This window comes from Micromys minutus (assembly GCF_963924665.1).
Source record: "Micromys minutus genome assembly, chromosome: 8".
NCBI lineage: Eukaryota > Metazoa > Chordata > Mammalia > Rodentia > Muridae > Micromys > Micromys minutus.
Genome location: NC_137977.1, coordinates 1,404,470 through 1,421,806, shown reverse-complemented (window position 1 = coordinate 1,421,806; position 17,337 = coordinate 1,404,470). Strand labels below are relative to the sequence as shown.

General features: G+C 47.7%; 1 protein-coding gene across 2 annotated transcripts in view; it reads right to left on the bottom strand.

Moving 5' to 3' along the window:
• TTC39C (tetratricopeptide repeat domain 39C) overlaps positions 1-16,907 on the bottom strand; it is an 80,384-nt gene extending 63,477 nt beyond the window's left edge. The window contains exon 1 of one of the 2 annotated variants that reach the window (XM_080919809.1): positions 16,799-16,907. Coding sequence is in view for 1 of the 2 variants with exons in the window: in XM_080919808.1 (XP_080775934.1) it covers positions 16,226-16,383 (158 nt within the window). In the remaining variant the exon portion in view is untranslated. Of the gene's footprint in view, positions 1-16,225; positions 16,465-16,798 lie in introns of those variants that run through there. The other variant, XM_080919808.1, reaches the window with a different exon arrangement.
• Between the last annotated feature and the right edge of the window lie 430 nt (positions 16,908-17,337).

The following is a 17,337-nucleotide window of genomic DNA, read 5'->3' as shown; positions in this document are numbered from 1 at the left end:
AGAAGCCATTGTCCCCACCCCTGTGCTAAGTGTTCAATATTAATTCCATCACTGGGGGAAATAAGCTCCTCCCGTAATGGACTGGACGGGAGGGGATGCTTTTCTCCAAAGCTCTAATGAGCTGTGCTTGTGGCTGAGCCAGAGGCTGGTGGGCTCACTCTGAAACATGGGCATTTTACCGATGCCTTATGAAATTACATATGCAAACTGAATTTCAGAGGCAAATACTTGCAGCCATCTCTCTCCACTAACTCCAATCCTCAGACCTCATTCTTTCTCCAATTCAACTGATTTTTAATTCACTACTTCACTGAAAGAGAAATTTCACTGTCCGGCTCATTTTCAATTAACCATTACATAATACTTCCGCAAACTCTACTTCCTTTTTGTGTAGCTATTATACATACAGCAAGTAATTTAGAAGGCAGCCTGAAAACTAAGGTATTAACATTTTCAAATGGATGTGTGCAATTGTCCTTACAGACATACACTCACACATCCACACACACACTCATACACACACTCTCACACACACTCTCACACACACACTCACATACACACACACTCACACACACACTCACACACACACACACTCTCTCACACATACTCACACACACACACACACACACACACACACACACACAGAGTGTTGGGAGGAGAAATCCAGTTGGCTAATCCAGACTCTCTTAAGTCTCTGTATTAACCAGTATTAGAGGGAGAGAAATAGATGCCCTTCACCTATTCAATGCTCAATCTAGTTGGCTTTCCTTCTGGATTACTTGGCTAATGATCATTCCCAATAGCATCTGTGCCCATTGTCCTTGTGGCTGCAACTATATAATTCATTGTTTACTGTCTAAACAGATGCAAATTAGGGTGCAAACCGTTAGCACGTAAAAAATAATTACAGGCTTTAGAAAACCTTGCAAAGTGCAGGTGGCTTTCAAGGGAGCTTTACCAGTAGGCTGAGGGAGAAAACAGAGACTTACAAAACCACTTTAGGAACCCTGATACTAAGATTCTCGGGACAATGACCAAAAGCCAACAAGAAAATCTATCCTCAAACTCACAAAAGGCAGGCCTTGGCCCTGCATCAAAAGTCACAATGAAAGGCGTATTGACCTTTGTTTCATTTTTATAGCAAGCCTGCTTTAACTGACTTTGAAATGCATCAATTGCTGGTGGCCCCAAGGTGGCAGAGGAGGGTCTCTAATGGGCTTCCCCAGCACCCAATGCTTTTCCAAGGAGCGGCTTGCAACGGCCTGGCTTGTAACATGTCCTATGCCTACGCCAAAGTAAAATGGTAAATTTCCTTCATGATCTCAATGCACCTAGTCCCCAATTCCCAGCCTTGGGGCCAACTAGACTTGAACTTGAGTAACATTTTACATTTGTTAGGAGTTTCACAGTTCAAAAGAGATTTATTCCAGTGTCCAAGTTATAAACTGTTAATAGAAATTGCCAGCAAACGCTATGGAGGGTGTCTAATATATGTTAGGGTTAAAACAATTGAGAGATACCAATCTGTACTTTTATCTAATTATAGTGATTAAACACTTAAAGAATCAAATAGGTTTAACACATACAAGTTATCATACTAATGAGAAAACTGTGACTGTTTTGTGTTTTCAAGAAATATTACAAAGCACTAACAAGTAACATTGTCTGCACCGGTGAGTGGCTGGAAGCGCTGGTTCAGTATAAGGAACAGGATGTGTATCACCTCAACACAGCAGTCGAAGCAGCAGCCAGAACCAAAGGGTAAGAAGCAGAGATGAAAGACATTCACTGGAAAAACAATAGGTATTGCTATTCACAGATGGCATGACGTTATATGTAGAAAAACCTAAAACCCACAAAAGTGATGGGACGGATAGAAATTTAACAAAATTGCGGGATATAAGTAATATAAAATCAGTTTCATTTATATACACTGACAATAAAAAACTAAAGATGTTTTAAAAGTAATCCCACTGACTTTAGCACCAAAAGGATAAGAATACTCAGAAGGAAAGCTAAGCAAGTGAAAGACTTGTATGTAGAGATCTAGAAAGCATATCAGAGATGAAAGCAGTCGCTAGTATACAGTGGAAAAGATACCCCATGCTCCTGGGCTGGGAGAGCTCCAGTTGCTAAGATGTCAGTATCACCCAAAGCCATCTGCAAGCAACACAATCACAGCTAAAGTGCCAGTGACATATGTGTGCAGAAGAAATCCGTCTTAAAATCGCGTAATCTGACTCCAAATAGTCAAACTCATCTCTACATGGACAATGTGCAGCATCACATACTTGCTGGTCGTAAATCTCCCTACAAACCACAGCTGGTAAACAGCCAACCGCACAGAGGCAGACCGTCAGACCATGGGGTAGAAGGGAAACAGTCAACCGCACAGAGGCATACCGTCAGACCATGGGGTAGACGGAAGCCCAGACATAAATCCCAGGACTTGGGATCAAATGGTGTCCAGCAAGGAAGCCAAGACCATTCAACTGAGGACAGAACTCACTGTCTAAACCAGGCTGGCCTTGAACTCAGAGATTTGCCTGCCTCTGCCTCCTGAGTGCTGGGATTAAAGGCGTGTGTCACTAGCAAAGGAAGGCTACATGTCAACATGTATGTACAGGATAGAGGTCAACTTCAGGTGACGCTGCTCAGCTATCTAGTGTCAGCCTTCTTTTCTTGTCTGTCTGTCTGTCTGCCCACTCATTTATTTATTTAGAAAAGTCTTCCCTGTGCTGGAACTCACTGATTAAGCTAGACTGGATGGCTACTGAAGCTTAGGGACCTCCATCTTTCTGCCTCCCGGCACACACCAGCACACCCAGCTCCTTTTACCTGTGAGCCACCAGGAATCAATCTGAGGCCACCATGCTTGTGTGGCAGGTGGTTTCCTAAGCAGGCCATCTCTGCAGCCCAGCAGTGAGCACTGCCACTCAGCCGCGTTCACTGCCACGCTTTGCCCACCCCGATGACAAGGGAAGAGCAGCGGTCTGCTGCACGGGTTCAAGTCTGCCGCACTCCACTCAGACACCTCTAAGTTCGCTTCCCCATGTTCATTATTACTACTTCCCAGGGGTCATTGTGAGGTGTTGCTATGTTCTGGAAGTAGTTCTGGAGGTAAAATACAGATCACTTAATTTTCCCCAAATCATTAAGTGCATTAAATACCTTTCAGATACATTACCATTAGTTCTTGTTTCTCCTCTGCCTTAAGACATGCGAGTGGACAAGCAGCTGAAGCATTTCTATCCTTTGCAATTAGCACACAGAGACAGCACTGATACTTAGTTTCCAAAGGTGATAGCCAAACCACATGTGCCAACTAACTGCTGTTCTTCCAATCAGAACTCAAAACTTACGGAGATTATGCTGGGGAGATGTGGTTAAGAGCGCAGGATGGTCTTCCAGAGGACCTGCCCTGGCTTTCCCACACCCACATGGCGGCTCACAGAACCTGCAATTCCAGCACTAAGAACGCTGATGCCCTCTTCCGGCCCCCACAGGCGCCAGGCATGACACCGTACTCAGTCATACATATAAACAAAAATAACCATACGAACAAAATAATAGAACTAAAGTAAAAATTTTTAAAAAGCATCAAAACTGATGAGGGCATTTTGTTATTTTTAATCTTTAAGGTAAATATGTGGTAATAATTTATAAATATTGCCAATGCTTTTATAAGTAAAATCTCCATCTGTTGGTGTGTTGATGTGAACAATCCAAATAAAAACTTATTTAGATCTTTTGGACATATTCTCTCTCTCTCTCTCTCTCTCTCTCTCTCTCCCTCCCTCCCTCCCTCCCTAGGATAGTCTGAGCTCTGTAGCTGTCTGCCACTCACTGTGACAGCCACACATTCCCTGTAGAGCATCTCCTCAGCAGAGCATGGGTCATGACAATTTCCTCTGTATTTACTTCATTATTCTGAAAATTCCTCAACCGTAATTTCCAAGACCTTAATGGCTCTGTGATATCTTTGTTGTTTTGCAACCTAAAATTATTCTATTCATTATCTTCGCTCAAAAGCTCATTCCAGGCCCAAGACATGCGAGGAACTGTGAGGCCCATCCATGTCCCTCCTTCCATGTCCGTTCACCCATGACTGTTCCAGAACAAGGATGGACCTCTACATTGTCCCCCTCTGTAGTCCCAGCTCCAGCTAAGCTCCTGACCATGTCTACCTTTCTCGGCGTTGTTTCAAGAGTGATTCCTGGCTCTCTCTGCCATCTTCCTAACACAAGCCACTCAGGGCGTCAATGTGGAAATAAGAAAAGCATGGCCCATGCGGGGCTGACAGCTGATGACAATGGCATTTCAGATGTCAACAAAGCTCTTTCTCTGAGCAATGAAACGAATGTGAAGCTGACTGCGACATGGAACTCGGTTTCTCCCCTGTGGGTCTCCTGTCCCACCACATGGCTCTGATGAGCTCAACCCCTTCTTCAGCTGGACTTCAACCAGAGAAGATGAACAGGGTTTGCAAGACAGAAGAGTATCAACTTCATGTCTTGATATTCCAGCCATTTCCCTGACAAAGCATAACTTGAGATTTTGCAATTCACTGCTCAGAATGAGGGATGGCAAAAAAGCCACTCAAAGCCTTTCACGGTGACTCATCCTACTGGGAACAACCCTAAAGAGGCCACACAGCACAGATTTTTTACTTTAATCAAACTGCTGTTTTTAAAGGAGTCTCTATCACTTAGTAAATTCAACTTGAACTTGGATGGAAAATGTTGTGTTACCCTCAAATCATGTTCCAAGGTTTCACAAAAGATGAGGTCAAGGGACAAGGCTTTTCGATCCCATGTGATTTTATGGTTGGCTTTACATAAAGTAAAGTTCAGGGAGCATGGCCCAGAGTCCACACAGGACATAGCCCTAAGGCAGACATGGTATTTATGTGCCGAAATGAGCATCGAGTCTTCAGCACTGCAAGTAAGAAGTCCCAGGCTCATACATAGACTTTTTCCAGAAATGCTCCACCCAGCAAGGAATCTTGATGCACAAGGCTATCTGTAAGAACAGGTTGAGCTAACACGTAGCTGATGTCACACTGAGAATGGGGCCCTGCCAGTTGCTTCTAAATACAAGGAAGGCAGAGGCACCACAAGACCTCCTGTCCTATCTCCACATGAGAAAACAGTCAACTGTGTCCTCCTTTCTGGAGATGTAGGCCTTTTAATTTTAAAAGCCTGTGTTTTCATTTGTACAATGGACATCTTTAAAAGCTTACTGAATTCCTGGGAAGGACACTGATAAGTCAGTACCCCACGGTTCAAAGCTGACAAGACTTGAGCCACAGCAGGTTAGAGAATCCAGGCTTCGGAAACAGACCTTAAGGCTAGAGAGCCAGGAGTTGCAGTTTAGCTCTGCATTGGGTAAGAAGGAGGAGGGACCCTTGGTGGCTCTGCATGTACACAGTGAGGGACAGGAGAACTGGGGCTAATAATGCTTCCAGGAACTATTTGGGAAAACAACTGGTGTTTCAGATGACGAAGCTGTGGGATTCAACTCGGGAGCTCTTCATGCCTCAGGGAAACGTGTACCTGTGACCACAGGTGGAACTGAGGTTCTGCACCTTCCACAAGCCACTCGGCCACAGCTTCGGCGTGGGCAGACTCTCCCGCCTCTGCAGCCTGTTAGTGAAGACCCAATGCTGTACTCCACAGGCCTGGCCTCACTACAGACAAGGACGCCTGTCCTGAGCCTCCCAGCCCCAGTGTTTCTCACGAAGGCATTAAGAAACCCGTGGGACCACGGCACTGACCCAGGCTATCCTGCTGTGTGTGAGCTTTCTGTATCACAGAGTGGGACAGCGCCAGGGGTGCGTGAAACCCTGCAGAGCTCTCAGGACTGTCCCACACTGTCATGTGTTAGCATCTCTTCAAAGTTGTGAAGATATAAAACTGCCTGGATTCTCTTAACCGATTCTCCTTACATAGAAATGGACGTGACTGTCTCTGGCTCTCAGGGAGACTGGTCCGGGCCCTCAGTGTTCACAGACGACCCTGGTCTACCCGCCATAGCCTCACGTCACCCAGGTCATCATGCAAAGCCACAACATTGCTCCATGTGTGTCAATTCAGCACAATACTGATGCAAAGCAAATGCTAATTCTGTCTTCTAGAAATTTCTGGAATTCTTTTCCATCAGGTATTTTCAATCCCTGGTTGGTTTATCCCTAGGCTGCGGAAACTGTGAGTGCAAAAGTCAGACATATTCATTGCAACATTCGAAAAATATGCTGTGTCAGGGTTTGACCTCTATGTTAAAAACTGTGTTCCTAACAGCCGAACTGCTTGTGGTTTTAGGTGGATCCCAACCACAACACCACACCTACATTTATTTGTATCATATGCTAGAATTTATACATTATAATCTTCTTTAATGTAGTCAACATCCCATACATCATTGAAGGCACGGAATACTGAAAACCAACAAGTGCAATTATTCGATTTACTTTTTTTTTTTTTTTTTTTTTTTGGTCAAGTTTTGAAGTGTTTGTAGCAACTTTGTTAAGAAGATTGAAAATTTTCTAAACAAGAGTCTGTCATGTTTACTCGTATGTGCTTATGTGTGTCGTTGTGGGTATACGCACGCGAATGCAGGTGTCCAGAGGACACAAAATGGTGTTGGGTCCCCTGGAGATGGGCTTATGGGTAGCTGTGAGAAACCTCAACAAGACACTCTCGTAACCACTGAACCATCTCTCCACCCTGGTTTTTTTTTTTTTTAACTTTACTCACATACTGATAATGGCCAACTGCTCTGTAAAACCCTGGCAACCCATCGTCTAGCCCTGAATGGCTGGCAGGGCGGGCTTCTTAACCTTGACTGGAGGGGGGATTTCAAGATACAAAGTGTTAGCGAAGGCATCTGGCCAGGACCCAGCCCGTGTTCTTAAACGGGAACTTTATTTTGACACTTCCTTGACAAGGGCAGCAGCCTGGCCCGTGTTCTTTGGTTCCCTCCCTTGTCCAGCCTAGAGCCTCCCTCTGCGAGGATCACCCCGTCTTCTATTAACACAGAGACAGTGCTGCAACTTCCTGCTGTTGGAGACCATGCCCTCCACCCACTCTCCTCAGGTGCAATAGCTTCTCAGTTTTACCCTGTCTCCTCACTGCCACAGCTTCTGACTACACATGCTTTCCGTCAAAGTAGGCTGAGCATTTTTGCTTAGGAATATATGTCATTTTGATTATGAATTAATTCATTTTACTTCTTTATACTACAGGATATTTCACTTGCCAATCTCATTTTCAGTCCATAAAGGGGGAATCACAAACTGTCGGCCATCTAAAGAGGGTACAGTCTGATGCCATCAAGAGTCATGGCTCTAGAAAGCAGGACCACCCTCACACCAGGCTTCTCCAGAAACCGCTTATGAAAATCAGGACAAACTTCTGGAGTCTGGGAGCTATGTGTCTGCTTACATCCAGGGGAGCAAAGCCCTTAAATGGCTCTAGACAAGACAGGGAAGCTCCCGGGGAAGGCTGGCCTTGCTGTCACCGTGTGTGTGCTCGCGGACACACACACACACACACACACACACTAACAACTCTGCCCCCCAAGGTTACACCTGCCCCGGCCAGGAGCTGGTGACACTCACGCTGCATCCCCAAACTGACCGGATTTATGGGAGATGAACGCTCACTGCTGCCGTGTTTCCCATGCTCCCAGCCCTCCCCGGCCCGGGGCGGCATGTGGAAAGCACGGATGGAAAAGTCAACTTGGAGCTACACCGTCGATGGGAGAACCGAAGCCGGACTTGGTGTTGTTTACTTACTTAAATTTTATTGTGAGAAAGTATGTGTGTGTATTTGAGTGTTTGTGTGCATGTGAGTATGTGTATATGTGGGTTTAAATGTATGTGTGTGTATGAGTGTGTATGAGTTCACATGCATGTGTACATGCATGCATGTGTATAATTTAATTATAATTGATAAATATATTAAATATTTTTTAAAAATCAAACATAGATTAACAAAATTATTAATTTTATAATAATTAAATACGCCATGGCATGTCTGTAGAGGCCTGAGGGCAATTTTGTGGGATCGGTCCTTTCCTTCCAACTTGATGTGGTTCTGGGAACCAAAGGCAGGTCATCTGTCCTGTGCAGCTCAGCCACCGTCTTCTGTGCCACCTCAGTGACCTGCTCTGGCTGTTGTTGGTTTCCAGTACTCAATCATTTATCAAGAGGTGGGACACAGATCCAGTGATCTCCGGCAACTTTTCAGTGAGCGTTGCTGTCTTCATTATCTTAATTTCTATGGCCCATGTCTGTGGTCCTTAGAATATCCCAGAGGAACAGGGTTACTGAAATGAATGAGCAATCTGGCTGTTCCTGAGGCTCCTGCCTCCATCTTGGAGACAGGACACTGTCAGCTCCCCCTACCCTGATTCACCAGTGCCACACGCACAGTCCGTGGTCCTGACAGAGACTCTGCAGAGAAGGTCTTTGCAAGGAGCTACTAAGTAGAACAGACCAACCAGGCCATGGGCTTTTTTAAGAAGCCATAGGGAGGGGTGGAGAAAAGGCCTGAGGACACAGGCTTGTCGTCAACACAAGTTTGTCAGAGGGGACGGTGCCTGGTGGGGGGCTACTTGTACGCTTCTCAAGTCTCACAAGACTCCAGCACTGCAGGACCTGTGTGCACAGGAAGCCTCTATGGGCAAAGGCCTTTCCTACAGACAAGAGGTAAGGGTTCCAGTGCAACATGGAAAAGGATAAAAGAGAGGACAGGGCCAGAGAATTGGCTCATAGGTAAAGGATCTTGCTGCCAAGCCTGATGTCCTTAGTTCAGTCCCAGGGATCCACATGACAAAACCAACTTCAAAGGTAAATGCCCTCTGACCTTTGACATACACAGACACAAACAGGTGTGTTATTTAATTATGACGAATATAATATGATTATAATAAATTAAATAAGTCAATAAAATTAAATAGACATAGATTAACACATATTTAAAATAATAAAAATTTAAAAATAATAAAGTGAAAAGATAAAGTAAGGATGGAAGAAGTCAAGTGAGCACAGGAAAGCCCACAAGGGCCTGGGTAATGCCACACTCTGGTGCATGGTAGAGTAAGGGCAGTGGGAGGGAGGCTGAAAAATGGGCCCAGAGCACGGGAGCTCTTACGTTAGCCAGGATCTGGTGGTTTGGGGAGGAGTTCCTGGGTGGCAGGAAGTGGTTCATATACTTCCTGGAGAACTCAGCACAGCAACAGATTTCTTTAGAGGAGTCTTTTCTGTAACTCTGACAGGCTCTGCAGTTGAGAGTAAGTACTGTTCTTCAAGAGCCATGTTTGTTACCAGCATCTAGGTCAGGACACTCATAACGGCACGCAACTCCAGCTCTCTCGGGGAATCTGATGCCCTCTACTGGCCTCTGCGGGCACCTGCACTAACATGTGCACATACCCGTCCACATATACACTCAACTACAAAGTAAAACTAATCTCAAAAAATAGACTAGAAAAGTCTCCATGGTACGATACTATTTCTCTCTCATTTTCTTAACCTCAACAAAGCTCCATTAACTTCACACAGCTTCACTCCACTGAGTTAGGGGAAGAATGCTATCTCATTTAACTAGCCATTAACACAATGGAAGGGGCTCAAGAGGATGTACACTTTCCGGAGGTGCATCCTCAACTGTGAGTCTGTACAACTGCGTGTGTGTACACATGCATGTGTGCGTGAATGCACCCATGCCACATCTAAGGTTTTGGAGGGTGGGTACTTATGAGGGATTATTCATTTCCTCCGGGTCCTCCCATTATTCTATGTGGAATCATATTTTTTAAAAAATAATCCCACTTCAGCTAACAAATTCTGAAGGAATATTTAATCGAGATGTGTTCATAAGTTACATCAGGAAAACAAGACGAGCCTATTGACGGCCACAGCGCTGGGGGAAGACAGAAGAATCAACAGACGGACGACCTTCCCTGACCTCACACCACTTCTGCTCGCATCTCTGCATCTATAGGTCTATCCACGGACTCCTGAAGCAATGCTGAGATGCCCGGAAGCCAGAGACACCCATGGCCGCAGCTTCCCGCCGCTCAGTGCCTGACACGGTGTTGGGCACGGAAGAAGCTTTTACCAGACTAGCCTGACATCTGCTTTCAATTTTCCCAAGAATGTCTATGGTTTGTACCTGGGGTCAACAGGCTTGATGAAGGCCGGCATTATGGCTTCTTTCACACCTTCCTTTTGCAGAAATTGTGATGCACAGGAATGGCTGTATCCAATAAAACTGCATTTGCGAAGACAGACAGACAGCCAGCACTGGCCTGTAGGCCATACTTTCCCAACCCCCGAATGCTAGCAAATAATCTCCATAGTTCCACAGTTAACATGCTCTGAAGTACAGCCTCACCATACATGACTCCATAGCATGTGCTACACCTGTAGATTTCCCGAAGCTGTTTGTGTTTTACTGTTAATTCCACTTCCCCAAGAAGGGCTGCCTAGTCGGTGACTCCAACTGAACCTTCCCGTTTTCATTAGTGAAATAAAGGAAAGCCAGTGACTGGATGCGGCGAGGGAGGTGGAGAGAGGAGAGGTCTGAGAGGTCAGAGGACGGGAGGGGGTAAGGTCGTCGAAACATGGAGCTTCCCAAGGACCAGCTGGACCCGGGTGAGATTGGTTGGCATTAAATAGCAATGGACATTAAGGATTTACTGGTCTAATATCTCATACAGAAGGGCAGTTTGTGTCTTTGTCTATTTGATGCAATCTTGTTGTGTACAGGATTTGTGGATTGAGAGTTGAATCTATACACCTGTATGAAAAGCTATTAGGCTGTAGAGTTGTGTTTCTGGGATTTTGGGGTAGAGAAACACCCGGGACAGAGGCAGAGAATAGGTGATAGAAAACTGCTAGGGAAGGGAGTTCCACAGACAAGTCGGTCCGTGGTGACGGCTCAGACCAGGCACCAGAGGAGCTCGAGACTCCAAACTAAAATTGGGCCTGAGGAGTGAGACCTCAGGGCCGGTAAAGAGATAAACCATTTTTTGTTTTTTAATATTTACTGCAACATATACCTGTACTGAGCAGCTTAGAATGTGTACATGCACCACACACATGCACACACAAGAACACAAACATTATCACAAATTTTCTTTTACTTCATGTTTTTTGCCATTTTATAATTTAAACTGGAAATGAATAATAGAATTCATATCTCACCTATGTCTTCTGTCTCAAATCCTTCTTTATTTGTGCATATTTATCCCTGGTGAATGTTTAATGACCAACACACGTCATTCGCTGTGCTTGGGACTGGATGAAGAATTCTATAAAGAATATATTCTTTAATATGCTTGTTATTTCAGTGATACCCACATCCAGAGTTGGTAGCGATACTGTCACAGTAAGACCTACAAATGTCAAAAAGGAAAAAAAGCCAGGAGGGGGAGGGATGCAGCTCAGTTGGTAGCATGGCTGCCAAGTGTGTGTCCAGCCCTGAGTTTGATCCCCAGCACCGCAGAAACTGGACATAGTGGGGCACGTGTGTCACCTCACAGCTCAGGAGGGATTGTGATAGACCACAAGTACAGTCTGGGTCTCTGTCACATAGCAAGTTTGAAGCTAGCCTGGGCTACATGAGACCTTGTTCCCCCCCCCCCAAAAAAATTACAAAGGATGACAGGCAGGAGATGTGCTGGTGCCATCAGGGAGGAAGGCTGAACATAGGCAAGTTCTGAAGAAGTGACAAAGCTCACTGGCGCTCCACACGCCCCTGGTCATCCTCATGTCTGCGCCTTTCCTACCAGCACTAAAAACCCTTCGGGACAAAATTAGGAAGCGACCAAGACTTTAGGACTCAGGAGCCCCAAGGAGCTGATTGTGGACATGACATGGCAGACACAATGTCCCAGGGACAGAGAGTTGACGCCTGACTCTGAGAGAAAGCACATGACCAGACGGGGCAGGGGGAGCAAAGACAGAATAAACCACCATTCGACATGAGCTGCCATTCAGCCAACTGCAGCTGCGACCCTCCACGCCTGTCCCTACTGGGTGTCCAACACCTCTCCCAGAATCAGCTTAAACCACACCATGTCTCACCTCTGCTTCCCATTTTCCCCCAGCTCCTCTCTTCAGCTGGCTTACTCCTGCCTCATCGTGAAGTTCAGACAGTGTTTCCTCCATATGTCCTCTGGCCGGGCTCGATGCCGAGGCCACCACACAGCACACTGAGACTCTCGTGCGCCCTCACCAAGGCTTTACTGCGCCACAGGAGGCAACAGTAGTTCAGCCCGTGGACCCCTGCAGAAGCGCACTGAGCTCTGACAACAGGAGTATCATGAACTTCATGGCCTCAAGCTCAAAGCTGCAAACTCCCCAAGGCGTTAGGCAGCCAGCGTTTTCTGACTAGCACAAGGTACCTGACACAGAGTATTTACACAGCACTTTCCCTTGAGCCCAGTGCTATGGGGGTTCAAAGCTAGAATCAGTTGATGGCATAGTAAGGGGTGGGGTACATGAAGGCAGCTTTTAGGAGTAGAATCATATGTCATGAGTAGAGGCAGGCTTACCCCTTTTGTGACAGACTTTTCAGAACTCCCGGAGGACACCATGAGAAATAACCTCAAGCCCCGCCCCGCAAGACCTAACACCATCTGACTAGGTCCCACCTCCTAAAAGTTCCCCTTCCAAAAGTGCCAAGCCTTTAATCATCTCCTAAAGGTTCCATCTCTTCCAACAGTCAGGCCTTTAACGTCAGTGGACCAGAGGGACATGAACCTCATCCATGCCACAGCACAAATCTGTTCTGGTCTCTGTGGAAACAGCTCCAGGTGCCTGGCTGAGTACCAACCAAGCACAGCCATCTTGTCAGTGCATGTGTACTGTCATTGGCAGAAGGGGCAACTGTTAGCAACCTCCAGCTAGGGTCTGGTTGACATATCAGAAGGGGGTCTCTACTGTGCAGGTATTTCTAATCCTCATAGAAACAACAGCTGTGTTATACAATCCAGGACGGCTTTCACTGTGAGCAGTTTCTAGGAAGCGGCCATTGCACAACAAGCAGTACAGTACCTACTGATGAAATGTCTTATCCTAATGCTACATAGACAGTGTTTCTTTGTTCATCTGAGGAGAGCATTTTACCAGAAAGGAGAATGCGAGTCACTCAGAAGACAATGAGAGGAAATCTCTAGCAATCTCGCCCCCTCCTATATAGATGAGCTGACTGTACGGGACACTCAAGCACTGTCAGGAAGTCGATGCTGAGTTTCCAGCAGCCCGTTTTCTACTGTGACAGAAAAAAAAAATGAAGAGAAGTTTCCTAAAGCATCATCTGACCTTGAATGTGAAGCGTGAGGTGAGCATGTCATAGGAAGAGCTGGACACTGTCGGGGACTCAGGTGGGAAAAGGGCCGCTGAGCCCGAGGCTCAGCTTGATCTGTTTCACATGATGATACCCACCCCGCCCCCACAAGCACTAAATAAATAAATGAACAAGGCAGAAGCAATTGAATTACATATGTATGAGCTGAAATCGTGGTGAGGGCCACAAGCAACGAGATAGCGCAGCTTTCACTGTATGCATAGGTGACGCCAGGTTCCTCAGAGTCTTGTTAATACTGGGACGTGGGTGAGGGCGAGGGGGTTCAGACAGACGGACAGTGACTGCTTCCTGTATCCCAGGATGGTCTTCCGTTCACTATGTAACCCAGCCTCAAGCGTCTGACCCTTCCACACTCAGATGCATGTGTGCACCACCACGCCCAGTAAGTGGTGCAAGGACCCGAATCCAAGGCTTCATGCACAGTGGGCAAGAACTTGGCTGAGCTGTATCCCCGCCGCCCGGCTCCTTCCCAGGCAGGGTTAACAAGCAGCCACGCTGCTGTGAGTGCAGGCACCACCACTTTCGCTTTACAGGCAATGAAGCAGTCTTTTGAGAAACTGAACGTCAGCATCAAAAGGGCGGGGTGAGGCCTGGAACCCCAGCTGCTGGATGCTGACCTCTGACCCGTCTTCTGTGCAGCTGTGCCTCCCGACACATGGGGGAGAGCATGTGCCCCCAGACACATGGGGGAGAGCATGTGCCCGAGGTGGGAGGAATGCAGGTCTTTCCACATTCCAACACAGCAGATGGAGCAAGGGAAGGCTGAGGGATAATGCTGTCAGTCATCCTGCCTTCTCTCCCTCCATCCCAAAAGCAGCCCATAACCATGCTGGAAGATAAGCCCTGGGCCGGCCACAAGTATCTAATACACTTAGCAACGGAGGAGACTGGGCCGGCTACAAGTATCTAATACACTTAGCAACGGAGGAGATGGCGAGCTCAAAGCCCGACTGGGAACAGGATGCCGGGCCCTGTGGATGCCGGAGTTTCAGTGAGAACGTGTGCAGAGAGGCTCATGAACTTGTACGTCACAACAAACACACATCACAGCAGTAGTCAGCTACAGGATACACACAGCCTGGTCTTCCCGACAGAAAAACTCCCATTCAAGACGCATCTCTGTGCTCTATGCAGGGTACCAGCCTTTCATCTGCCCTCAGCTGGCATCCCATTAACCTGGGCAGTGCCTCGTCACCTTCCTAATGCTGTGGCCCTTTAATACAGTTCCTCATGCTGTGGTGACCCCTACCATGAAATTATCTTCACTGCTAATCCATAACTGTAATTTTGCTATGCTGTGAATGGTAATATAAAAATTTTTGGAGACAGTTTTGCCCAAGGGGTTGTGACTCACAGGTTGTGAACCACCAGACTACATAAAGACTAGGTTTCCTGCTTTCAGTGTGACAGCAACGTCACCACTTGGTCTATATAGTGAGTTCCAGATCCGTCAAGGATACATAATGAAAGCCTGTCTCAAAATTAGTTAATTAATTAATTAAAACCTATAAGCAAGTAATAACATAGTAACTTTTAAAAAATCCTCCATCAAAGCCTTTGATGGAGCTTAAATCAAACTTATATTAGTGCGTGTGTGTGTGTGTGTGTGTGTGTGTGTGTGTGTGTGTGAGTGTGTGTGTTGAACAAGGCGTTCTTAAGTTGTTCTAGTTTTCAGACCATAAAGGTGAGAAGCAGCTGACTTGAAAGTAAACCTGCTGTATGGCCAAAGTGTGGGAGTGCAAGCCTGTAATCCTGGCCCCAAGGAGGCTGAGATAGGAGGATTAAGGCTAGCCTGAGCTACAAACTGTACACTATGCCTCAGAAACAAAACAACAAAGTAAGCCGGATCTAGTGGGGTGTCTAGTTGTAGATTCCTGCTTTGCTGTAGGTGTGCAGTGACTGTGGAAACGACCGTTCTTAAAGTCTAGGCGTTCCTCACTTACCAGCCTGCTCTTGCTCGGGGATTCCGGCATTCCAATCTATACTACCCGTCTCAAGAAACTATGTGGTATCCACCCTTAAACGTGCTGGGGACGGCTACTAGCATGACTGCCGTCCACTTCACAGGTGCCAGCTTGCTGCCTGAAGCACCACACCTGGATGAGGTCCCCAGGCTTCTTTCACAAGAGGGCTTAGATCTTGAGCTTCGTTTTTCAAAGGCAAACAAAAATTAAGGCAACACACGTGTTTCCCCTTCCATTCTTCAGTAGATTTTTTTTTAATCCCTCTATTTTCTTCTTACTAGATAATTCTTAATAAATCGGCCCTCTTGAAAGGCATCAGAACTCATCTTGATTTTAGAAGTATGAGGCAGAGATGGGTGATCAGAGTTTGGGCTGAAATGTTTAAGTTCCTCTACAGAGCGTCATTTACGTTACACTGTCTTTAAATAACAAAAGCACAGGGAAGGCCGGGATACACAAAGGAGAGCGCCACACAAGGACTTGGGAAGGGTGCAGCGGGCTGTGCTCAGGTCACAAAGGCTGCCGGGGCAGCGCGCGAGCCAGAGCCCCAACCCTGCAAGTGCCAGGCTTGCTGCTGCCTCTAATGCATCAGTCCCCTGAGCTGATGCGCAGTGGGAGACCAGGAGACAGCTCGAAAGCAGCAGAGTAACACTGGACAGCCCTTGAAGGGCAGAAAGTGAGCCTGGACTGCAGTGGCAGGGAGGGAAGGGTCAGCGCAGCGGGGGATGGGGTGAGGAGAAGGATGGGGCCACCGCACAGGGCAAAGGCTGCAGATAAAACCCTAGGAAGCGAGGGGGAGCAGGGAAGAGAGCAGCCGCAAGTCGCGAGGTGACCACCCGGTGCGCGCAGCCTGGGCAGAGAGAGTCGGGGAGCCGGTGTCACCTGTATTGTTTGAAAAGCTGATCCGACTCCCTGAAGCCGTTGTTGAGAAGCATGTTGATGCCAGCCAGGGCCAGCTCCGCGTCCTGCAGAGGCGCCGCTGCCTCGTCCGGGTCGCCGTCCTCCCTCCGCCGCGGCCGCTGCTGCTCCGAGCCGGCCATGGGCGCACGAGGCCCCGCGCGGGCCGAAGCGAGGTGCCGGAGGCGGCTGCAGCGGCCGGCGCTCCCCGAGCCCCGCTCCGACCTGCCGGGAGCCGAGCGCAGCAGCCGGCAGGGGGCGGGGAGGGACGCGAAGGCGGAGCTGCCGCCGGGCTGCGGCGCGGGGAACGTGGGCGCCCGGCCGCCCCCACCCGCCGCCCGGGATTACTCAGCAGCCGCTCGCGGCCACCCCAGCCGTTTCGATGTCTGCGCCCGCTTCGACCCAGGCGTCCCGAGCTGCCTCCGCTTCCTGTAGCCCCTCCAAGCCCCGGAACCGGCCCCGGAGGCCCCGGAGGCCCCCAGGCTAGCGCCCTGGCTGCGGACACCCACGCAAGCCCCAATGCCCAACCCTCCGGGATAAGATGAACCTTGGACGCACTGGGAGGGGCGGGAGAACTTGACTCGGGGTCAGAGAACTCCTGGTCCGCTGCGACAGAGCGCAGCTGGACACCCAGGTGCCTTTAGTTTGGTCCACGCGTGTCAGAACCCTTGGGAGTGCAGTTCCAATCACCCCCAACTTCGTCGGGATCCGAGCCAGCCCCCACCAGGCCCAAAGCAGCCAATCCTCAAGCAGTTGGACGGCGGGGGCGTGGCCTCCAGAACCGGGACCACTTGCTATGTCCAGGTTCTGGAGGCCTACCACAACATTAGATACAAAGAGATAGGGATCCATATGGCACATAGCTAAATATTTAAAAGCTAAGAAGTAAGCTGTTAAGGTGTGTTCTCTTAGCACCCTGACGACTATACTTCCATGCCAGTGAAACAGAAAAGCTGTGGTTTTTATATAAGCAAATGTCAGCAAAATGCCAAAGGTGATAATTTAATCAGAGTTAGAGTCTCACTTCTGATGCTGACTGGTGTTTCTGCATTTAGATACAAAAGAGAAATCAGTTTGTGTGTCTTTAAAATGTTCTC